At 27.8% G+C, this 26,131-nt stretch overlaps 2 protein-coding genes across 2 annotated transcripts; one reads left to right on the top strand and one right to left on the bottom strand.

Annotated features, from left to right (window-relative positions):
* The first annotated feature begins 1,377 nt into the window (after positions 1 to 1,377).
* Positions 1,378 to 25,391, top strand: LOC136972322 (adhesion G protein-coupled receptor L2-like). The gene is made up of 19 exons (XM_067266877.1): positions 1,378 to 1,541; positions 4,051 to 4,284; positions 4,355 to 4,574; positions 8,857 to 9,086; positions 9,302 to 9,402; positions 10,715 to 10,963; positions 11,032 to 11,146; positions 11,623 to 11,824; positions 12,954 to 13,097; positions 20,442 to 20,550; positions 20,632 to 20,735; positions 22,155 to 22,257; positions 22,998 to 23,154; positions 23,233 to 23,299; positions 23,364 to 23,430; positions 23,505 to 23,590; positions 23,670 to 23,796; positions 24,417 to 24,521; positions 24,593 to 25,391. Exons 1-19 carry the CDS (start codon positions 1,457 to 1,459, stop codon positions 24,722 to 24,724), a joined length of 2,637 nt encoding a protein of 878 aa, XP_067122978.1. The 5' UTR covers positions 1,378 to 1,456; the 3' UTR covers positions 24,725 to 25,391.
* MESR3 (misexpression suppressor of ras 3) lies at positions 23,761 to 25,657 on the bottom strand. The gene has a single exon (XM_067266921.1). It carries the CDS (start codon positions 25,655 to 25,657, stop codon positions 24,896 to 24,898), a length of 762 nt encoding a protein of 253 aa, XP_067123022.1. The 3' UTR covers positions 23,761 to 24,895.
* Positions 25,658 to 26,131: the final 474 nt, after the last annotated feature.

Raw genomic sequence — 26,131 nt, 5'->3', positions numbered from 1 at the left:
TTAATGATTAAGACGTGAGCTTCCGAGATATTAATTATGATTGATATTCGGGGTAATTGATGTCATATCTTTTTAATAGAACTACACGCAATTACTTTACCTGAACGGCTTCTTCTTTTTTTTTCTTGTTTTAACTACTTAACTTATCAATATATTATGTAAAATTGACCATTTATTATTGTACTAAAGTAGCAAATCGTTTTCAAAATCAAGCTAAAATAAGTAAATATATAAGCCGGATTTATGAATTCAAACTTCATTACTTTCTTTTTTATTGTTCCTAATATGGCTAATATATTTGCTATATTTAACAAATATACAAATTCCGAATAGTTCTAAATGATATATTTATGTCAAACATTCGATAAGCCACACCTGATACATGAAATATTACGAAGTAATTGACTGTTTCATAATATTTTATGTAATATTTTCCTCATCTGTTGTGTTCACCCACGTTTTAATACGTTACGAATGAGAGCTATTTTCTTACTTATATTACGTTAGCCATATTATAAGAATACAGGATATTTTAACTCATATATTTTGTAATAAATTAAATTTATCCTATAAAATAATATATATAATACACACGTGTAATATAATAGACATAATAATTGTGTTATGTAACGGGCATGTTGATTTTTATACATAAAAATTCAACATATCCCGGCATTTAGTCTCATAAATTTCGATAGTAAGCTTAATATAATCGATCCAAAATGTTTTGTTTTTGTTGTCTCTCCTATAATTAATTACAGATTAACTCATATTGTTATACTGTAATGTTTGAAAATAAATTAGCCACATCTATTATTAAAATTTTCATTTATTTTAAGGGTTTGAAACTCACTAATAATTCAAGAAGTGAACCAAATTTTAAAAGGATATACGCGTTTTAATGGACTAATTATCATCACGTGTAACGTAAAAAGAATAGTTTTATTATACTGACCCATTAAATAAGCCAAATACTAATAAATAATGATATAGGATGCGAGTAAATTACCTACTATTACAACCTCTAATGTCGAATTGGCTCTCTAATACACGATGAAATAGTTTGCCACAAATTACTACTACAAGTCACAGTTAATGTCAACTATTATCTGTCAACGAGCTCTTAATTATATATATTAATAAACGACATATGTAAAAGTATTATTATTCCAGAGGAACTCTTAACATAAAAAAAGTTCCAATGGAGAAATGAATTGAAACATTAAAAGTTACTTCAATTTTCTCTTTTAGACCAACCTATTCGAATTGATAATAAAATGACGTATTAGTTTTAATTAAACAAAATGGTAGATAATTACGTTATAAATGTGAAATTGGTACTTTCTGACGAATCCGCACAATGTAAAGCAACCTTTACACCACTAAGATAAGATTAAAGTGACAGGTATCAGAGAAGTTAAAACTCCAGTCTTTCCGAACGTAGAAAGATCATGATATGTATACTTTCAACTTGATAGTTTTATATCTCTCTGCCCTTCTATCCTTTGTAATCATTAGTCAAAGTGAACATGCGAAAGAGGGTGAGTATCATTTTACAATTCGTAACAAGATTAGGCTTTAAATTCTTTACGCTTATTAATTATTTTACTTTTTTCTTCTTCAAAATTCGTCTAATTCTAATGGTAAATAAATTGGAAACATTCCAGACTTTACCAAAGTAAATTAAAAATTCGACCTTCTTTAATTATCGCGTATGCAAATTAGAAACGTAATACGCTCGACTTTATTTGGAATATTAATGAATGGAAAATATAAACACGATTTTTTTATAATAATAATTTTCTCTTGATGAATACGGAATGATTAAAGTTATGGAATAATGAATTTTTATGGTGCGGAGTAGATTACAGTGCAGTAAAATTTATTCTTTTCATTTTGTGTAATGTCTTTAAAATGTTAATGAAACGAAAGGGTATTTTAAAATCTTCACGAAAACATTGAATTTCTGCAGACTTAAAAAAGAAAAAGAAAAATGTTAAGCGTTATTTCGTATCTGATAACTTAACGCAGTCCAAATAACAGTTGATATCACTGAATTCGATAAGAAATGCCGTACAAAGTGTTGTTTATGGTCGGTTTCTTTTAACCCTTTACACAATGTCACGCATCACAACCGAAGTTAAAGATCTTAAATAATCTTAACAAATAAATATAAAATGCCGTGTAATTTAATTACATCTTTAAGAATTAGTCAAACGCACATTTCTTTTTAATTAAAAATGAGTTTAATTTGTACATTTCCAAAATAAAACCGTTAGAAATTCTTTAAGATTTAAATCTATTGATTCTATTATATGCAAATGAAAAAATTTACATATCTTAGATTTAAATAGTTCTTATTCTTTGATTTTAAATAGAATTAAAAGTAATAACAGCATATAGGCTATAAGCATCTTGTTAATTATGTGAAGGGCTGACGAGACTTATGCGGGATCCTGGAGTAGAGCGGGCTCCTTTTGTCCTTTATTTTAGGCAAATAAAATAGGTAGAATGTTTTTTATTAATAAAAAAAAACATCCTGAAATATTTTATTAATAAAAACATCATTAATTTATGGATATAGGAATCAATACGGGCCGTAATGTCCCGTAAAAAATCCCCAGCTTTCCCCTCTCGATTAAAGGACTGGTTTAAAAATTTTTAAACTTCTCAATTATAATTTTTAATATCAATATCATTAATTATCATTAATATATAAATAAAATTTTATAGAAAAAGACCGAGGAATGAAATCTAATCAAGCTTATCTATTAAGAATTAAGAAATAGGCATAATGAATAATGTCGTCATATCAGCCAAGCAAATAACTGCATTAATACTAATTTTGTTGCTCGGCAATTCTTGCGATGTCATAATATTTGGCTTTACTTTCGTCTGTTTTGATGCCTGTTATCATTGAAATAAAAAGGATACATTCGGTTTCTAAGGCAATCGAATTAAGGCGAACATATGCGATATCGTATCGACCTTCATACCATTATAATGAATATCTGTCAAATGGGCATATTAATTATTTTATATCACTTGTTTTGAATTGAATTTTCACTGTCATATATTTTTATAAGGAGCACAATTCTTATCGCATTATTCGAGTAATTGTCGGTTATTGGTGTGGATACCGCAACTAATTGTAACAGGACACTATGATTGATTATGGTGTGGACAATGATTGATTTTCTTCTATAGCTTCAGACATTAACGCTCTATTTGATTATTTCGTGACAGTTATTGCTACTCGAATTTTCTATTTTTATTTTTCTGAAATTTTAACCGTTCGTCGATCAATAATTTTTAAAAAAACTGCAAAGTTATTGAACTTAAATTTATAAATCTATTGCTATTCAGTTACTGTATTTTTTATGAATATTTTTCGTGATTCCGGGTGTCAACGGAAGAACATTAGGGGGAAAAATATTAGGGAATATGTCCTCTCTGTTCCTCTATCCCCTAATATTTATGGGTGAGAAATTGTCCACGAATATATTTTTATTTCATACCATACCACAAAAATTAGGAGTGTAAATGAGTACTGTACACAATACATAACAGGTACACATTATTTTCATATCCGCTTAAAACCCTGGCCCGACTGACCCTCTATGGTCGATGCTAATGGTCAAATACAGTAAAACCTGGTTCTAACGGACAAAATTTCCGGTCCGTACGTCATGTATGAAAATTATCACCTCGTTAATTTTAAAATGCTTTTATATGAAAATAAATTATATTACGGATTCTCGGCTTTAACGAACATCCCTCGCCCGAATTAGTCCGTTAAATCGAGGTTTTACTGTAATTAGATAATAGAAGAAACAATACTTACAAACAATTAATCTTTCTTTCTTTAATTATTTTATATTTTTCTTTTGCTTTACCGAACATTTTCATTATGGAAAAATGTAAAAAATATAAAAAATTAAGTCAAAAAATATCTTAAAAATGGATCTTAAATAGTAATTCAGAATGATATTTTATAATAAAGTTACGAAAAAGACAAATTTGAATAAATGGAAGTTTTAAATCTTACAGAAGAAAAATTAATAGAAGCTCGAAGACGATGTTGTTCTCCAGATAATCCGAATACATTCTGCACTCAAGATAAGTGCTATTTCTTACTGAGTAGAGAGAAATCATGGTCAGCTGCAAGAACCGCTTGCCGAAGATTTTATGAAGATCTTCCCGATCTGGTAGACAGTGTAAGCTTTAGCAGTCAAGAGGAATTGGAAACGGTATTAGAATCAATAAACTTCACAAAGTCGAAAGGTAATTAGGTTAACCTATCATTTACTTTTACCATGTTTAAGATTGATTCAGTTTTAAATCTTAATTTCAGTATGGACTAATGGAATCTGTTGTGGAGAGAACGATCTGGAACATAGATGGATAAATGGTGATCAGTTTAAGTTGGAAACAGATAATGCTGTCACAGATGAGTTTTGCAGTTACTTGACACTGAATATTAAGGATAAATTATTTTTACATGAAAATGAAACAAATAAATACCAAGTTTTGTGCTTACTCAAAATTCCTAAGGAAAAAGAAAATACGTCAATGTAAGTGTTTAATTTTTATTGAATATTTAAAATGTGTTAAAGTACTATAAGTGACAAAATAATTGTAACATAAGGGGCCTTCCATAAATTACGTAAAGCAGATATATAGGTATCTTATTAATGAGCATACACTATACAGGTAATCGTTACAATCCATTACAAGGCATTTACAAAAATGTTACGTAATGTAGGATCTCGACACTCGGGTAACAGATGATTCCTTTCTGTTTCTGAAGTGTTGCGTAGAGAATTGTACCGTTTTTGCCACTGTTATACATGTAATTAATTAAATAATGTAACGTTCGTCATCTCGTGCTGTGCATTATTCCTTAGTACAATTAAAGGGGATCAAGGATATCCGTTACATAATTTGGGGGTTAAGTATAAAAATAGCATTAGGAAACTTATGAACGATCCATAATTTTCCAAATATAATTAAAATCAGAATTTCGTGTTACTCTTTAATAATTTCTATGAAAAGATTGAATTCATATTAAATAAAAATAAATTGCATTGTTTTTATAGTAGATAATTTAATCAATTGACTAGGACAAATCCTACTTCTGGAAAAACGTAGTGTAACTATCCTACAATGTGTTTTATAATTTAGGAAATAAATACATTTTTTAATGTAAAAGAATTACTTCTTTCTTTTAAAACTATTTCATTAATTTATAACAAAATATTATATTATATTTTTTAATCATTTGAAATTGATAAGATAACTATAAACTCGTGTTATCACATACCGCAACAAGTAACACTCGATATTTTATGAAGTTAAATGACCTTATTTTCGCATTTGTGAAGCACTTCCTACTTCAATATATTAGCACAAAACGAAAAGTAGTCTAGACAAGAAACGAGAAAGCATCTCCAATTTTCTTCGAATAATTGAAAATATATTATGAATATATTTTATGTTTATGCACTTACAGAAGTAGCCCATTTTTAGACTCAAATATTTTAACTCACAGTCGTAGTGTTAAATAAAACTTTGGACCAAACATTTCATATCAAATACAATGAAAATGAAACCTCTAAACGTGATAAAAGTTTAAAAACTATTCAATGGGGTCGGAAATTACTTTAATTGCAAAATATATAAAATACGAGAAAAAACTCCCAGCCTCTTCTGACATCAGAAATGATCAAACATTCAAAGAACACTTAAATCAAGAAAGGATTATTCTAATTCTTACACTCCATCGTACAATTATAAGTTACCTTTCAAATGCACTTCGCCAAAGTGAAGATGCTTTGGTCTCCTCAATGACAATTCAATTGTATTATCACCGAGGAGGCATCGTCGCAGACCGAAGCAAAGCATTTTTCCTTTCCTTTGTACAGTACAGTATATCTAAGAAATGTTCTTAAATATAATTGATTGTTGAAATAATCGATTAATCTATAGAATAAATTGCAAGAAAAAAATAACGTCTCATACAATAAAATATCTATACTTTTTATACTGTATTTACGATATTTCATTATGCTATATTGTTTATCATGATTAATATATTTTTAAATTTCGAACGTTCAGCCATTTCTAAGTTAATATCATATAAAATTTGGAATAATAGAATGATTTTAGAGTAGAATATGATTTTTCTTTGCTTTAGATAAATTTTTCTGGGTATTGGCTTTATATTTATGGATAATTATTCTTTCTATTCTATTTTATGGATAACCCGAATAATTCTGTATTCCTCGAGTTTATTTCACTATATTCTTTTTAAAAATAAAAAATTAATGTTTTTTAGATTGAGGTGAGGATAATGGGGTGTGGCCACCATCGGACTTAGAGGATCAAACTTCTATCTTGATAAGAAGTGAATGAAATTTGAGTTGCAAGATTTGATATGATACAGAGCAAGTTAAACAAAAGCGTTGAATAATAAAAGAAATTGTGACTTAATATAAAAATAATTTTTTGTTTTGTTCTTTCCGCCCTGTAGTAGATACTATGAGGGCTATTTAATCATCAGGTCCCCAATGGGGGCTGTTCGGTGAGGGACGAGACCCGACATATCCGGGATAGTTCACCCAAATAATTACTGGGGTTTTTCAACCGCCCGCATTCGATTTTAAGTGAAAAACACGTAAAATTATTGAATATACACCATATAATAAGAACTAAACTGATAACTATATATAGGCCTATATATTAAATTGAAATTATATTTATAATATTTAGGAAACGTTTACTAAATTATAGGTTAAAAAAATTGTGTTTTTTTACCTATACGTGAAATACATGTTTTTTCTTAGCCTATGCTCTTTACTGTTAGAAGTTTTTCAATAAGTAAATATAAATTTTTTTCATGTAAAAGTTCTGCAATAAAGTTAAATTTACTACGTGATTCTGTAAAAAATTCAAAATTTCAAAATTATTTAATGTTTTATAAAATTTGGTAGTCTTTAAATAATTCTAGTTTTGTTATTTAATAAAACTACTTCATATTTTACAAGAATGTGTTATATTCATACATATTTATGTATTTTATATGAACATCTTGGATAATTTTGTTTAAAAAAAAAAAGACAAAATCAAAAATTTATTATATTCATCAAGTCACGAATTTTTTATTACAGATATTTTTTGTGGAATTTAACAAAATTATTTTCAATAAAACATAAATTAATCTTTTTTTCATTTTCATAATGATAAAATCATAAATATATAATTCTATAATATTTACCATAAATAGAAGTGATTAATATTATTCAAATTATTCCTTAAATACTTAAATAGCCTTACTTTGATATGTTTAACGCTAATTAAATTAGTTCCTAAGAAGTTAGGGATGTACTTATGATATATATAAGGCTCAAAATATATTTACAGTAGAACCTCGATTATCCGGACTAATTGGGAATGAAAGTAGTCCGGATAATCGAGGTTCTACTGTATTTATTTATTCCATTATTTAAACGAATACTAATTAAACATTTAATTTGTATTGATAATGAAAATTCAATTGATTTAACTGTAACTATTTGGTTTTAATTCCTTATTGTGAAATGTTTCTCGTGAAGTAAGATGATAAGATTAATCGAATCGAAGGATATGAAATTGCTCTCTACAACTGTTAAATGCTATAATTGTTGATAAGCTCTATTAGAATTGATAAATTTCTCTTTATATACAAGTTACTATTTCGAAAACTCATTTTTTTTTTTTAATCTTTATAACTGCAAGGATTACTTTCATAAATAACTTCTATTCTTATATTTATTTATAACCGAAAAGTTTTAACTATAACAAGTAATAAAATGACTTATAAATCTGAGAGTAAATAAATCTTTCCAGAAGATATACAATAAAAATGTTACTTGCTGAATTGTCCGAAGTTTACACGATGATGGGAAAGAGCATTATCTCTATATTAAATTATCCATTTCTTGGTATAGATATGAATATTTTACTTTATTGTTTCGTTGTGTCATCAGTAAATAATATCACTGAAGTTAATTAAAATTTCTTTGCGACTGTAATATATTATGATATATTTCATACTGATATTATTATATAATGGTGTAAATTTTAAGGATTAAATACAGGCCATAAAGGTGTTTTACATAGACTAAACATGTTATAGACTTAATGTATTTGTGATTCTCATGAACATTTCGTAATGTACTGTACGTTTATATCTTCTAAAATTATATAAAAAATCAAAATTCATTAATTAATATCGTTAAAATTTTAATTATTGATGCATTCAATTAAAACATCTATTTTTTTTAATCAAAAATTTCTCACAGTAATGAAACTTTAAAGTAGCTTTGACTATTCGTTATTGAAACCGATAATGCTAATGTGAAATTTCTAGTATTGTGAATACAGCGTAATAAAAAAAAAATAATTATCAGATAATATCGATGATAAATAAATTTCCATCAGCTGATTAATATAATGTCATGTGGTTGTGGATGCCCAATTTAAATAAGTGGATAAGTGATTAAAATAGGATTTTCTTATTACAGAAAACGTTGTTCACTTATCGCTGAGGAAATCAACGCCATATTCTTCATATATATGTATATGAAAGGTGTCAGTTTACCATAGATTGCACTGTTATTACGTGTGATAAACGAAAACATAAATTCACTCCTGTATAAATTTGATTTTGTAAATCTGCTTACTGCATTAGAGTGAGAAGATTTACGAAATCAATTTCTGTTCGTTCTGTAATTTCTTTTTATATTAAATTTTTCTACAAATGGCACCCTTAAATGATTATATGAAAGATAACGAAATTGAAACATTTTTTACTAGTGAAACTACGAGCGAAGTATCTAAAACACCGGATGTTACATCGTCAAGTATGACAAAAAATACAAAATCAATAACTTCTTATCATCTAACGTCACCAACAATAACAGAAGAAGTAAAACCGACACCAGAAGAAATGCTTTACTGTGAAGGAAAAACATTTCAAGGTATTGAATGGCCGAGAACTGGCGCTGGCAAATGTGTTACCATGAATTGTCCGAAAGAAACAGTTGGTGAGTAAAAAGTTAACATATTTTAACAAAAACGTCAGTTTACGAGGCTTCAATTTAAAGATTTCATCTAATTGCAGCAATATATAATATTATATAGGAACGTGTAGATAAATTTACACAGCTAAATATAACAATTAATAATTATAAAAATATATATTTAATAAAATAAATTCGTTTCAATAAAAGTTCTAAATAAAAATAGAATTTTTATTCAGGAAAAGCTTTTTGGTATTGCGATGAATTCGGACATTGGAAGACGGAACGACCGAATTTGAATGGTTGCATTAGTCCTTGGATTGATCAAATTAATCAAGAGGTATACGTGTTTATTTTTATTATTTAATTTTCTATGAAAATATATTTTCAACCATTTATTAATATTTTTATTATTTGTTTAAAGTCTATATATTTTATCGTTTTTAAATCATCATCTTACAATTTGAAAATTAAAAGATTATTGGCCTAGCCTATACTTTCGTTTTGTTTATTATATTTGTTAAAACTTTATAAACTAAAATTGAAAATAAAAGTAAAGTGAAAAGAATAAAATAGAATTTTACAAACCAAATATGAAAATAGAAAGGAAGCTTCAGTTCAAAAGGAATCTTTTATTCAATCGTTAACATCAGTGAGCAAATGGGCTCTTTCAATGCCATTTTATTTTTTCGTTTAACGTTTCCTTATTCCTTTCACGTTTTTAACTACAAAAGCATCTAAAGACAAAATTATTTTCTATCTTACTATACCATATATTCCATATAATTAAAGCCATAATTATAGAAATAAATGATTGCAAATATGAAATTATATATACAATAGCTATATAGATTGCAATAGCTTTATTATATATATATATGCTGTATAGATGTGTTATGCAATTAAGAGAAAGCTTAATTTTTATGCACCTCTATTTCCAAATAACACACATAAAGTGTATGCTATTTGAAAACGCTTATTTCTGTTTAGAAAAATTAATGCGAATCCTTGTCCAAATAATAAACCGAACTTCGGTAACTGATGTTTATGACATTTATATTCTTTATGTCTTCCGTTTCACTTCATAACTTGGACAGACATCCTAAATTTTCTCTCTCTCTGCTCTCTTGTCGGTATTAAAATAAAATATCGAGAGAAATTATTTTAAAAATCGATATTCTCTACTTATAAATTTAAAATATTTTTCTACTTTTTAATATATATCATCTCGAATAGTCCAAAAATAATAAATTTAAGTTAAAAAAATCGCAGTCGATAATGATAAATGAGTTTCTTGATATTGCACTACAAGATATAGTCGACAGAGACATAATTCCCCTATCTTACGCTTGTTTCTTATAATTTAGATTAATCTTACAAAGTTTTGTTTTGTCTTGCATATCAATGAAGACAATACGGGAGCAGATGTTTCAATTTTGATAAGAATATATCCCTTATAAAATATAGAAGAAATATATTACCGTGAGAGAAATTGTGTTCCGTATCTCACGCAATATCTTACATAAGTAAAATCGTAGAAATCTTTTCATTTTTGCAAGAAAGATTCCATAGATCGATGACAATATTAGTGTATAGTACAAGCCCATTTAAACACACAGACTAAAAATCTTTTAATACATTTAATATTACAGATAAACCAAGGCAAAGATCCAACTCAAATAGCAGAGAAGTTATCAGACTTATCTAAACAAGAATTAAAATTAGGTGATTTGAATGGCGTGATGGAAATAATTAAAAATTTACTAACGCATTTCGAAGCAAACAACAGCAGTTTACAGTTCGAGTCTTACAGCGTTGTTACATTTAGTAAAGCTATAGTTAAAACAGGAAGTAACTTATTAGACAATAAACAAAAATCTGGCTGGAAAAGTTTACCAGAAGTAAGTTAAAAAAAAACTATTTAATCGATAATTAATATTTTTTATTAATAATTTCGAATTGTAATTAGGTAAAACGAGTAGAAACTGCTCATAATTTTATGCAAAAAATGGAGAAAATTGGAAGAATGATTGCCTGTGGATCCATTTTGGATACTGAAGAAAGTATTGTGGAAGAAAATTTAGGTTAGTTCCCTTGAAATCACTTATCAAAGTATTTTCCAGTTTAGTTTTTTTTCTATCCGACAGAGGGGAGCACTTATCACTTAAGAGTATTTTTTTACGTCATAGTATGTAATATATGATTTACTACTACACAAAAATACTGAAAAGACTTTTCATATTTTATGTAATAAAATCAACAAAAATTATTTTTAAATATTAAATAGCCACTATTTTATATCACTGTATTTATGTATTATAATATACAATTTTGATTAGAAAATGCATATAAATTATATTTAGTTTGTTTGTCAATTTTATGTTTTGATGACTGAATTATTAGCATCAATTCTGCGAAATATCTTCATATTTTTTCGGAATTTCTGTCGCTAACAATTCATCCAGATATTAGTTTCGTGAAGCCAAGACTTTATTTAAAACTTTAAACTTATTTATATATATTTTTAACAATTATTAATTATACATTTAACTATTTTCAGCTTTACAGAACTTTTTTCTGGAAGAAGACACTCAAATAATATTTCCTCGTTCGCGTGATCTTATGAATACATCGACCAGCATTTATTTGCCAAAGAACTTGACACATTACAAATTACCTACTTGCACTTCATTTCGAACTGGATTTGGCATTATTTATAAGAATATCGCACCTTATCTGTCAGAAGATCAAGAAAAATGGGAGTGAGTCGAGCAATTTTTATTCATTTGTAATTTCAATAATTCGAATAGAAAAACATCATAAATATACTTAAACCTTTTGTATTATTATTATTTTAATTTATTATTTTCTATAAAAATAATAAAAATGAATATATCTATTGTGTAAAATATAAATTATTAATGAATGGCCTTGTGTTAAAAACAATTAAAAAGAATAAATTAAGAAAAATTTAAACAATATGCAGTAAGGTAAAGTAATTTTGCAACTTGGCATTGTCGATTGCAATTTCGCTATTATTTTCTACAGTAGTAGATATTTGGATCATCCATTGTTTCCAGATTTTTATTGTAACCTTAGCATTGTAAGTCATAATTATAGAACTTTGGCATAATCTTCTAGTTTTTGACTTATATGTGTCTTCAATAACATTAAAATTCTTGCCGCATCAGTAAATTTTTATCATCTGCCGAAATTTTATTTCTCCATTGTTTCTTTATGGAAGATCTATCATCATCTGTTGGACTGACAGATTTTTCTAGCCTGCAATCTATATATATATATATACATTTTATCAAATTTATTATATGGCATATCATATATTTTAGGCTATCCACCAATACAACTATGAAACTGCAAATTTTCTTATTATAGATATTTAAAACATTTATAAATCTGCTTTAATAAAGGATATATTATAGCTTCAGCATCGCACGTTACTCCTTTCAATTCACCCACTTCATTGTTAGACTTCTTAAAACACATAAAAACCTGGTTAGATTCTCTCATCATTTATAATAATAATATATTTAATATCATTGATTACATCAATGCATCTGCTATCATCACTTCAAGAATAATATTTTTTGCAGCATTCATATTTAATGGAACTACCTGTAATTATTTCATTAATGGCTAGTTGCATCGATAGAATTTTTTCCGTACGTCTCCATAACACAATCGGTATTTAATATATTATACTAAACTATTTTATCTATAGAATTATCAGTTTTTTAATATAATTTCTTGTCGTACTAAATGATACAAACGTCAATAACATCTATAATTTACGGATGCAATCCGAGTTTAAAAAACAACGTTAATTATTTCCGTTTGGCGCATAATTTAAGTGCTTTTTATTGTTTTTTTCAGAATTAATTCGAAAACAATTGGCTTCAATTTTGGAGATAGCGCTACTTCCATCAATCTACCGGAAGGAATGCGCGTAGAGATCACTCTCGAGCATCTATATCCTGGAAATTTTAATACTACTTGTGTATTTTGGAATATCGAAACGTGAGTAAATTTAATCTTCTTTAAAGGTTTTTTTTTCACTATCAATTGAACGTATAAACTAGCGCAAAAAATTGAGGAGGTAAATATGACATTGAGAAATCTATCATCTGTAAATTTGATATCTTTTCGTGGCAATGGACCATTTATTTATAAATCAGTCAATCTGATGAATCATCATTTAATCATCATTTACTACTAACCTTATTTTTTTCATTGCTAATGTTGCATGAAAATAAAAATAGGTTAAACTTGTTTCGTCTACTTTATTCTTCTTGTTTTTTTCTTATCATCAAATGGTTGAGATTCTAAAAAGAAGAAGAGGTAAAAAAAAACACTATAACAACAACAACAACAACAATAACAAAGTTGCTCAACTCGTCGACACATTTCATCTCGCGAAGATAGATTAGATACGTTTAAGAAAACGTTTACACTTTTAAAGATTGCCAAATGTTAATTTCTTCATGTATCGAACGACGTCATAGCTCTGTAATCTAAATAATGATATCATTTCTCAGGCGATTTATTAAATAATTTGATAAATTTCCTAGTGTGTTATTTTTAAAATGGATTCGTTTATCGCATCTAATCACACGTGCAATTTATTTGAAGGTTAAGCAAATCTAAAGTAGGAAAATGAAGTAGAAATACCACGAATTACCCAATAGGCGGCTAGGGTCTTGTAATCTCTAGAAGGCCTCAAAAATTACATAGTAAAAAGATAATATGCCTGTAAAAATTTAATAAACGTTTAAAAAGTGTATATTTCGCACCCAGTGATATAACTCATAAATTGATTGTATTGTCTTTTTAATGTAAACACTTACATAAAGGGCCTTATAACGAAATTACTCCTAGAGCCTCGAAGAAACTTAATCCGCTACTGCCACAAAGTATACATAAAAGCGTAATTTAGAATTTTATTAGTATAAACATTAAATATTAAATATTATATTCGTTAAAAATTGTGAAGAAAAATATTTTACTAAAACAAGTTAGGAACTAGACACGTCTAGCTCTATGCCAATGCTATTATTCCTGATCCCCTTTTAAAAGGGGGCTCAAAGTGGGTCCTTTAACCTAGAAAGATTGGTCGTCTATCATTGACAAAAGTTATTTTTTATTCCATATGCTACCGGGGAACCTATTGATGGACATATGTTCTTTTCTACGTGCAGTTAGGGGTAGATTGCACCCCACAAGGATCAAATCTCTTATTTAAAAAAAAAGAAAGGAGAGAAAAAATAGAATAAAGCATTTTTTATGTTCAGCGTAAATCATATCCTGTATTAATACTATAGCCTAGTTGAAAAAAACATGTTTTATTTTTTTAAATATTCATTGAATATAATCGTAAAACAAATACAGAGTATGATAAAATAGGATGATTGTTGAACAGAGTTACAAATTACTCAGGTAACTTATAAATAAAATCATGGCAAATGCGATTTGTCATCATCTCTATGAAAACATTTCAGTTTATATTAGAAAAAAAAAATATCCGAAGAAAGTAAATTCTGAAAGAGCAACTATTCGTTCATTAATTATAATATATAATCTAAACATTTTCTATTATTAAATCGTAAAGTTTGTTTCCTGTTTGACCACTTCTTTTGTTCCATTTAAGAAGTAAATATAGACAAAAGCTCTCTTTATTCTTATCGTACATTTGTACAAGTCATTGTACCTAGAATTTTGCGCAGTAACGTTACTTTCTTATCATTAGAAAACTTCTTTCTTAAACTTGAAAGGAGATATTCTTTTAAATTCTCGAATTCGTATAATGAAAATTTGAAAAGATGGCAAATACCAAACATGTGAATCATCTAGAAACTATTCGTTTTGTAGATAACACTTAATCAAGAAGTTTACTCGAGTAAAAACGAAGGAATTCTGAAAGTTCATCGCTGGTTACATCTTGCTACTTGATGTAATTTTAAACAACTTCGTCATATAAATTACAAAATGTTAATATTAAGAAATAACTAAATTTTCTTCATTTCAATAACGAAATTCTCCATTAAAAAAAATACGTAAGGCAATGCAAATGATGATAAATCTTTTTTTATTAGTTGCAAATCGTAGTTAAGTCTCTCTTGATTGATAATCACCTCATTAAGAATATCGTTAAATCGGATTAAATAGCGATTAAGCATTAAAAAATAATATTGTAAATAGCCTTAATTAGCAATTTCTAATCAAAATTCTACCGAAAGAACTTGATTACATTACAAAGTGCATGTTATAGGCTAATGTAATCAAGTTCTTATATCCAATCTACAGTTTATGAATAATAGATTGAACACAGTAAAAAAGTAGTTGTTTATCATAAGATTTTTAATGGCTGATGAAAACACTATATAATTTGAAGCTTTATTATTAAATAAATAATTGAGAGACAATTTCATTTTTAAAAAAATCAACAACTATTAGTAGTTATTGAAAGAGCTTTTATTCCTTACTACTCTTAAAGTAAAGAAGCCGTAAACAGCTACTTCTTCTATAATACAGCTCTTAACTGAAACTTACAATAAGTTATAAACATCTTCATAGTGTCAGCAAATTATTTAACACGTATTTAAAAAAAACTGTAAAAGACAATTATAAATTGGTAAAAACGTCTTTAATTAGCAATATATTTAAATTTTTTAAATATATTCAGCACGTAGAAGATACTTATTTTAAATTTTACTTTCTAATAACAGCAACGGGAGCAGTTAGGAAGATGGATTTTACAACAGTTTTAAATAAAACAAATGGATTTTCCACATATCTTTCCCTAGCAAAAACCTTCTACTTTCGGTATTATATATTCCACCCATATCTATTCATCACTTTGTTTCCTTTCTTGACCTCAATAATGATCTGCCGCATTCCTTTTTTTAATGCCTATTTATAGCTCCTTTTTTTATATTTATTTATTAAACTATTATTTCTCATAGTTTATTTATTTTTATATGTCTTGTCACATAAATTACTTACGCCAAGGTTACTTTGATTAACGTTCTCGATATACATTAAATATATCCTCACTCACATAATGCACAGTATGTCATTATACAGATTTCCCACACTTAGCTTGGCCATAATGTCCACATAAATTAGGATGTAGAAGCTTTATAATCTATTCAACAATAAAAAAAACTGGATTCGTTAAGTCTAACGCTACAGATATTTTGTTTTCGCGCATCATACTAAAGCAACACCTGCACTGAATATTTGTTATGTATGCATCATTGTACAATAGAACGACTCCCACAGAGATAGACATAGGTACACGTTTTAAACTGTTAAATTATTTATATAAATGAATCAAACTTTCTTTTGTATATGCAAATAATACACTAAAAAAATAATAATAATAAAGCTTATAAAAATATTCTTTAAAATGCAGGCCACAATTGTTGCTTATATCATACCACTTCTTAGGGAAAGGCTGAACTTGATTATACACTTTAATATCTCTTACGGAGTACGATGAGTTTCAAACTGGTTTTTCATCATTTTTAAAAGAGACAGCCCATTTCTAGATATTTTCAAGAATAACAATGACTTTACAATTAAAAAAAAAGGTTAAAATATGCAAATAAATTATATTTCTTTTTAAATATAATACACCTCGATTATAATTCTTATTGAAGAGAAAATTGTATTGAAACTATTATTTAAAATGGTTAAATTAATGTGAACAATACCAAAATTAACTAACTTAAGCAATTCCTATCTGCATAAAAGTATTCGAGAATTCATACGTTTAGATAATTAAGACAAATTTCCCAGAAAGATTAATGGCTATTGTTACTTAGTATAATTGTTGCATGCTGTGATTTTTTTTTCTACACAAAGGCAAATTATTATGCATTATCAAAGTCATGATTTATTTAAATTATTATCTTAATTTAAATTTGCGCCATTTAATAATAAACAATAATTTAAAATTCTATACTTTCGAATTATATATTACAATTACTTGTTTTTCCTGACTTCTTTACGCAGTATTATGCAATATACCAGTGTATTGTGAAAGTTTCACTTTTGTTTAAATTTTGAATACTCGTGCTTACGTTGTATTATTAAAATTTAGTCAAATATTATAGGATACTTCTTTAATTAACAAAAAATTATTGAGAATTTTAAATAAAATTTACATAAATGACCCAAAAAAATCATTAAAAAAGGTACAATTATTTACCTTTAACTTTCGAAGTTTTTAATTTGTGATGGGAAAATCTGATATTTCCAGGTCTAAGACCTGTTCAACGCAGCAGTATACCACAGTTTAAAGAAGTTTAACTGCCTTTAACAATTGTATATTTAAAAATAGGCCATTTCAATAACCATATTTGCATATAAATATTTAGACCTAAATAAATTTTATTAAGATGAATTACTTGGCAGTTTGGCACTTAAATTGTTGATGATGTGATAGTATTTAAACTTGATTATAAAATAACGGGTTTATATATTTCAATTAGGAAATGTAACAATTTCAAAGGCAATGAGTTACAAGTTAGGAAGCACATGCAACATCCTAAGGGATGTGTTATAAAAGCTAAAACATGCGATGGTTAATAGCTAAAATTTCGTTGTAACGTAAAAAAATGGGACTTATCAACTAAAATTAATTAATTTTTTAATAAATATTTTTTTATTTTTAATAAATTTTTAAATTTAGGCCACAAAAGTTACTAGCATGCGGGTTATTGTATGTGAATGACCCATTCTAAGTTATGTATGTTTGTTGTGTCAATAACTATTATTTTCAGTAACATCTATTCGTATGTGGATACAATTTTAAGTTTTCAGTTATCCATAAAAAATTACATATAAAAATGGTATCAATTACATATATTATTTCAGTTAGGCCTATATATTTAAATTGGTGTGAAGCTTCAGTTATTCACAGAGGGTGGTCTATAAGTCACTAACTGTGAACTGTGCTATGTAAAATTGTAGCACAGTTAACACTTTGCGTGTAACTTAAAAAGTTTTATAAATTTTTTACTTTTAAATTATAACTTTCCTTCGTTTTATATATATATATAAGCATTTGTAATGCATTTTAGTTTATGTTTTTAAAATATAATAGAAAAATACTTAGAAAAAATTTACTATTTAACAGGTAAAAGTGGTTCAAGAAAGCCTACTGAACTAGTTTTCAATAGTTGAATGTTACAAGTCAGTGCATTTATGGATATCTAAAGACTGTTTTTAGGGGGAAAAATTGAGTGACAAATATATTGTTAATTAGTATAATTAATCAAGGTGATTTAAAAAAATCATTAAAAATCTCGTTTGTTATGCTCTTTACAGAGAAAAAAAAATCTGATTCGGTCACGGATCAGTAACAGCCGAAAAGAAAACTTGGAAAGGTCTTGTCAAGAAACTTGTTGTCTTGTCAGAGTAGACTGTCTTTAAATATAAACCATTGAACCGTAAATATTTGTACATATAGTCTGAAAGCTAGTCATTTAAGCATTTGTTGTCTTTATAATGAATATAGTCGGGGGAGCAGGAGCAGGAGGCTACTTCCCTACCAAATTCGGGAAAAACAGTGGGAAAACTTTAAGAAATGCAAAAGCAACAACAATAACAAAAAATATGAGAGAAAAAGCAAACAGTTTAACAAATCTCAGTGATGATAAATTAATACTTTTGTTTTTATTTGTATAAATTTTGAGAAAACTGCCCCCCCTGTCCCCATTAACCGAAGTGTTCCCATACAATCATGGTAAAAATTTAAATATTTTCCTTGTAAATTACTTTGTTAACGAATAGACAGTCTTATATAAATCCATTATATTGTATATATATATTATTATAAGATGTTTTTGACTTTGTTGCATATCCTCAAATCCTCTGTATAATAGACGAACTCTAAATATTTAGGTTAGTTTAATTATGTTTGTAATAAAGTTAATTATTTATAAATTATAATCTTATTAATTATTACGAAAATACTCATAAATATATATTTTTTATCATAAGAATTAAATATTTAAATTTCGTTTACGTCATGAAAAATCATTCAAATATTTGGTGTTTATTTTTCTTTTAATTTTTATGAAAGTAATAATCTATTAATACTTTTTATTCGTTATTCTTGTTACTGAAAGTCATTTATTAGGAAAAACCTTTTATATTTAATCAAGCTGTATTAATTTTACACAAGGAAGCACTTTCTAAAGAATGAAAAAGGTCATTCTCACCGATGAAGAGTTAATTTATATAGATTAGGAAGATAACTTTGTCACGTTTAAAGTAGATTTTAACAGCTTAAATCTTCCAAGTTTCACGTTTTAATGACAGAAACTCGACAATCTGATTACTGTAACTATTCCAATTTAACTAGTTTTCCATTGCTTTATCACAAAGTTTTAGATAAACTTGTAGGCTACATTTAAATGTGCTTATACAAACGGGACCGAGCGATGAAATATTAGTTTAGATTACCGAATTGCCACGTTTTAAAGTGCCACATGTTAACTGGAGAAATAAACTATAATTTATGTTTAAAGACTAAACGGAAATGCCGGTCATACAATATGTCCATTCATGTTGTTATGGTGGATGGAGTAATGTTTCGCACCATTTATTTCCACTACATAAAAATGTTTTATAGTTCAACCCAGGTAAATTGCCATTAGAAACATCGTTAATAATGTTTTAAAAATTGCTTTGTCTCTCTTCCTAAAAGTTAGCAAAAAATTTATTTCAGAAAATAAAATGTGAAATCTACTACTAAAAAAATAAAAATACATCTGAGAATCACACAGAAAATTCTGAAACAAAAACAATGAAGTAAAGAAAAAAAAAACTTTCAGTTAATGCTGCATTATTACAATTCACCTTTAGCAATGTTAATAACCACAAATTACAAGAGGAGACGGAAACTAGACAACTAGACAGGATAATCACATCATTCTATCCTCCCTAACCAGAACAAAAACAAATTATCTTTAAAACATAACCGACGAGTTGTAGCTTATCTACATTATACACTTTCTCTCAATAATATGAAACAAGATCAGAAAAGCATTTTTTTTTTTTATTCCAAGAAAGTACAAAGTGTTCTGTCAGACTATAATCTAATCTTGTTTCCACCTAACCTGTTTTAACAATGGTAGCAACCCCTAAATTTCCCCACAGGAACTACACTCCAGGAGTGCATTTCCTGTAACTTCCATATGAAGGAATAAAGTAGACAGAGAAAAATAACTTGTGTACTTATATATATATATATATATATATATATATATACACGTTAATGTGTGATAATTATACCTTTATGAGTTTATGAGTTATTTATCTTTCAAGGAATGTTTTTTTTTTGTAACTTTTTAGGTTAAGATGGGATGGTACTAATTGCTCGATAATAAAATCAAATAAGACTCATACCAAATGCGGTTGCTCTCATTTAACTAACTTTGCAGTTTTGATGGACATTTCTGGAGTAAATTATTCTTTTATTTTATTATTATTATTATTATTATTTTATAAGCTTTTCTTAATCTATTGATTATTACTTTTTAAGAACATCGACAAAGACAACGCAGTCATGACTTACTTAACATACATATGCTGTTCTTTATCTATCATCTCGTTGATTATCACAATTTGCTGCCTTTTGGGATTCAGGTACGTGTTCTATAATTACTTTTTTTGATTAGAAAACATAACGAGTTACAAGTATTTGAATGCTTATGCCTCGGGGTACAAGTTCTACTTTCGATTCTTTCACTATTGAAACGGATTTAAGCATTTTGTATACGATTTAAGAAGCATAAAAATTGAACGTAACGAAGTCTGGAGCGTTTAGCTAGCTACTGAGCTTCTTACTCCTGTCCTCAAGACATTCGTGTCTAAGTAAAACGGTCACGAACTTTCGACGAAGTGGGTCATGACGTCACGTCTGAAAGGATTTGGCGTGGTCACGTTTAGGAGACGGTCTATCTCGTTTCTTTTATCTTAACTCGCATAATTCAAATAAATCTTGGCTGTTCGTTACGGTGAGAGCCCTGCGGAATATATTGAAAAAAAAGGGGAGAAAAGTTTAATGATTCCTGAGAACGGGAAAGAAACAAAATATCCTTGAAAATAAAATATAAATTGACATTAAAGTAAAGGAAAAGTAGAATGCGGGTTACAAATCAGAATATATTTTAATTTATAACAACGTCAATACTAAAATATAACCGAAAATAAAAATGGATGTACTTTAATCATTCGTGATTTAATGCATTTAAATAATACAATAAAAAATTAACATTCAAAACCATAAATTATATTTCCAAGGATTTATATATGTGGTTCTTTTATAAGAGATTTGGTGTTAAATATTTAGTAAATACAAGCTATTATATAACAAGGAAAATGTAAAATGGTTTCAGGAAAAAACAGATAAAAATAATTATCTGAAAGTAAAAGTTATGTAAAAATAAACAAAAGAAAACACTAAAAATATATTAATTAAAAAAAATTGGTTAAACCTGTCTAAATCTATTGTATGTTATACTTATTATATATATATATATATATATATATACAGTAATTTTTTTTATTCAAAACTATTATAACTTTATCTTCTGGCCAATTAAATGTCAAAACAAATGCATAATCTCTAGAATAGAAATAAATCCTAGGAATAAAATTAAAAAATATCCTTGCATGCAAAATTATATATAATTGAGGAAAGCTAAACAGAAAAATTACTATTAAATTTTTAAATATCTTAACCTTCAAACTCGTGTTTCTCAGGGCGGTATCAACACCATCAAAGGAAAGTAAAGAAAAAAATATTATTCTTTGTAATAGTGTGATAAATGTCGAAGAGATATCATATTGCTATTCACCCACTCATTCAGTAAAAAAATCATGAAGGTTACACACAAAAAACAACTAAGACTTTACATTAACCACACATAACATATGTTGTTTCATGGGTATCAAACATAGATTACTATGGTTAATGTAGCATAAAATTAACTACTCATTTTCTTAGAATTTTCTCACAATTCCATAATAATATTTTAATTTAATTTATTTTTTTAATTTCAGAGCCGTTCACAGTAGAAGAACCACCATAACCTGTAACTTGTGTTATTGTTTATTAATTGTAAATTTGATAGTAATATTTGGTTTAGAAAGAACAGAAGTAAGGGTAAGTACTTGAAAATAGATGCACTCGTGATTAAAAATATTATTTACACTTTAACGTGTGATTAATGATATATGCTATAGATCAGCCGTTCTCGAGTTACTTGGTGGGGTTCGAGTTAGAGAGAATAGATAAATAGCCGAAAAAATAGTATAAAAGACTTTTGTTGTCTTATTTATTAAGCAAATCTTCAGGAATAATGTGTAATTAATAATACCTGCTGTAATAAATTTCCTTTATAAATGTGGACTTTAAATTCAGATTTGAAATTGGGATTTTCTTGCAGATTCTAAGACAAAAATACATATATTTAACTATTATTAATAGTGAAAAAGTGATAAGTACAAATGATAATATAAATAAAAATTAATTCTCTATAATTTTACCATTTTACAAGTTTAAGATATAAGCACTATAGATGAATTTTCACTATATTTATAGATAAAAAGTGTAATATTAACTAATAACACTATCAAGAATAATAATAATAATAAATAGTTTTATGTCAGCAACAGACTTTATCAGGATATAGAAGTTTAGATTCTAAAAAAATTCCAGAAAACTAAACTGTCAAAGGTCCTTAAATGCTTGGCTAATTTATTGCAACAGTTTAAATTAATAGCTTTACAGGCGAAAAAAGTTTATAAACAAAAGTTTAACAAGATAAACTCATAACTTTTCCGGGAAGGCAGGTATTTATATCTACTGCTGAAACACTAACCATGTGCCACTTGCTTTTATAGGTGATATGTAGTATTATAGCTGGATTACTGCATTATGTTGCCACTGCTTCTTTTGTATGGATGCTGCTAGAAGGATATCATCTATACCAGATGGTGATTGTTGTCTTCCACAAGATAGATACCATTAAATTCAGATGGCTTTATTTATTTGGATATGGTATGTTCTTTGTATAATAAGAAAAATGATAGCATTAAAAAAAAATGTATGTATACATGTGTATATGTTTTCTGTAAGGTACTCCATTGCTGATTGTAATCTGTTCGGCTGCTATCAATCCAAACAGTTATGGAAGAGACAATTTGTACGTATATTTCATAAACTAAATGTGAAAATCAAGATAAATGATTAAAATTTACTACTTGCAGCTGCTGGATATCATATGAACAAGGGTTCATGTGGAGTTTCGCTGGGCCTGTAGCTGCTATTATATTGGTGAATAATTTACATTATATTAGCAACGATTTCTCGTATATCTAAATATTTAATCATATTTTATTATACTTTAGGCAAATACAGTTGTTTTAATGATGGCATTACGTTCGGCATCGAATGTGAAAATGAAGACGTATCAGACTAAAGTTAAAAATGTCTTGTAAGTATAGGCCTACTTGTTAGTTGAGTGTGAAGCTAGCTTGTGCTACTAACAATTTTTTTTTATCTTTTTAATTTAGAGGGTGGTTGAAAGGTTCTTTTTCTTTAATGTCCTTACTCGGAATTACTTGGGTGTTTGGATTTGTTTACGCCAGTGAAACAACACTCGACTTCGCTTATGTCTTTATCTTTTTTAATGGTTTACAGGTTAGTTCAAGTCTATTATATTTACTTATTTGTATCAATAGCTCCCGTACAATTCTAGGAAAAATGTACATGAAAACAAGGAACTTTTTCTCACTTCATTTGGGTTGGTAACTTGTATTCGATCAACTCCTTTCTACATAAATTCCGGTTAGTGTAAAATGGGGTCAGATTCACTAGCAATTTGATGAGTGTAACCTCCTTTTCTCGAAAAATGCAATACTTGTAGTTCAGTGTTACAACAGTTTTTATCACGTGGTGGATGGTGATATTTATTGCCTTCTTTGGTTTTGTATAAAGGATTAAATTTTATATAAAGGAATTAGGTCTTTGAAATCGATAACTTTCTATCAGATTTTAAATTATGAATTTATTTTATAATTAAAAATAGACTTGATATTATTATAATTTTATATTATATCTCCTTTATAATGCTACTAACTTAATAACATTCTAATATTTTTATATATGTCTAATAAAACTACAAAATGTTATTAATGTTGCGGAATTAGCATTGTTAGACGGGAAAAATATAGTAATGACAACTATCAATGAAAGCTGTTTCTTTTTGAGAATATTAATTACTATATTAACAATTCATTTATATACAAATTATTTTACAGGGTGTCTTCTTAATGATATTTCATGTCATATTAAACGAAAAAGTCCGCCAATGTTTCAGACACATCGTAGCAAGAAGGAAGGTTTCTCACCACATATTTATCAATGTAAGCAATGCATTCGTGTATTATTTTAAATTAATTTTATCTAAACAAGCTGAAATTTGAAATATTTACAGTCTCTTCGTACAACTACATCTCAAAATCCTCTCAATTCGCAGTCAATCCAACCCAGCAAAACATCGTATTTATCTTCTCCACGTCGCTCATCTGTTTCCCCAGTCACCACAACGTTCACAGCTCACATATAAAACTTTTAAAAAATATCTATATATATATATATATATATTTTATCATCATCACAGTCAATGTAATGGGGAACAAATAATAAGTCTTTTTCATAAATCAGTATAGCGTATTTATATACTGTTTAATCCTAATTGAATCCGATAAAAAGCAATATCACAATTTTATTTCGGCGTTCATAAAGCACTTTGCTCGAGGTTACTAGGCACAAGAGTAGCCATGGTATATAATTTTTCTTTGTCGCCTAAATCTACATTAGTTATGTGCTGGAAACAACATGGTTGAGATATGTCACATTTTCTAGGCAACTTAATCCTCTCTTGTTTTTTCTTGACGGCTTTTTTCTTCGGCATTGATAGCGAAATGTTCAAAGGATCTGATACTAATTGGTCCACTTGATCGTAGAACTCGACCGCAGCTGGAAGATTATCGAAACTGAAACCCGCCATTTTCCTGTGATCCGTAGATAAATACATTGTGTGGAAGGTAGTATCCTCTGACCTGTAATTGGACAGATTATCGATGATATCTCTCCATAATACAAAACCGGAACCCTTTTCGGCCAGAACTATCTGAACCATTCTTTTTGTCCTGGCACGCGTTTCACCTTTATCCAACAAAAGGACTGGTATTCCTGTCCTAGCCAACTGCCACTCGGTTCTCTTCTCACCACCATCCGCATTACAAAAATATAGATTAGCTAAACATTGGCACACGTAAACGTAGGTTTTGTGACTCCTAAAAAATACCTCCACTTGCACAATATCCTTCTCTGTTAATTCGCAATCTTCCTGTGACTCACCATCCTCGTGTCCCTGACAATCGCTTAATCTTCTTAACGCATCGTATTTCTGCACAATTTTTTCAATGGCAACTTTTTGTTCCACGATTGATGAAGTGGAATAAACAGTTTCGTCTGACTCACTGTTGGTTTCCATATTATATTTTATTTCTCACTTCTTTCCTACACCATCCAAGGAGACGTGGAAAGCCTGAAAAGATAAACAGAGAGTTTGTTAAAGATAATAATTGCGTAGGATGAGGTGGCTATGGGGTCAAGAATAGTCGTGTGACTGATTTCCTGTTACACGCGTTCAACCATTGTTCACTATATATGCGAACCGATAGTTCAATTCTTCTAAAACTAATTATGATTTTTAACGTTCCATTATTTCGTCACTTTTAAAAATCAATTATCATCCATTATATGCAATTATTTGTAAAATGAAAAATACAATTACGCTTAAAATTATATTTTATTCTCCTATTCACAAATAATTAAACCAATCTTTATAATTCGAATAGTATCATTAATTATTTATAAAATAATTTTGGTATTTCTCAACACAAAAGATCGTTACGGATAACCGAGAAAAAAAAGGTTATCTAAACTAAAATAACTAGATAATAAC

The sequence above is a fragment of the Centruroides vittatus genome, unplaced genomic scaffold, assembly GCF_030686945.1.
Source record: "Centruroides vittatus isolate TY-2023 unplaced genomic scaffold, ASM3068694v2 contig_290, whole genome shotgun sequence".
Lineage (NCBI taxonomy): Eukaryota > Metazoa > Arthropoda > Arachnida > Scorpiones > Buthidae > Centruroides > Centruroides vittatus.
This window is presented reverse-complemented; position numbering and strand designations above follow the sequence as displayed.

Bases quoted from the DNA above. Each gene is read 5' to 3' on its own strand.
- MESR3 (XM_067266921.1), bottom strand. From the start codon at position 25,657: ATGGAAACCAACAGTGAGTCAGACGAAACTGTTTATTCCACTTCATCA.
- LOC136972322 (XM_067266877.1), top strand. From the start codon at position 1,457: ATGTATACTTTCAACTTGATAGTTTTATATCTCTCTGCCCTTCTATCC. The intron at 11,147-11,622 runs GTTAGTTCCCTT...AACTATTTTCAG, and splicing joins TATTGTGGAAGAAAATTTAG to CTTTACAGAACTTTTTTCTG. The intron at 23,431-23,504 runs GTGAATAATTTA...ATTATACTTTAG, and splicing joins CTGTAGCTGCTATTATATTG to GCAAATACAGTTGTTTTAAT.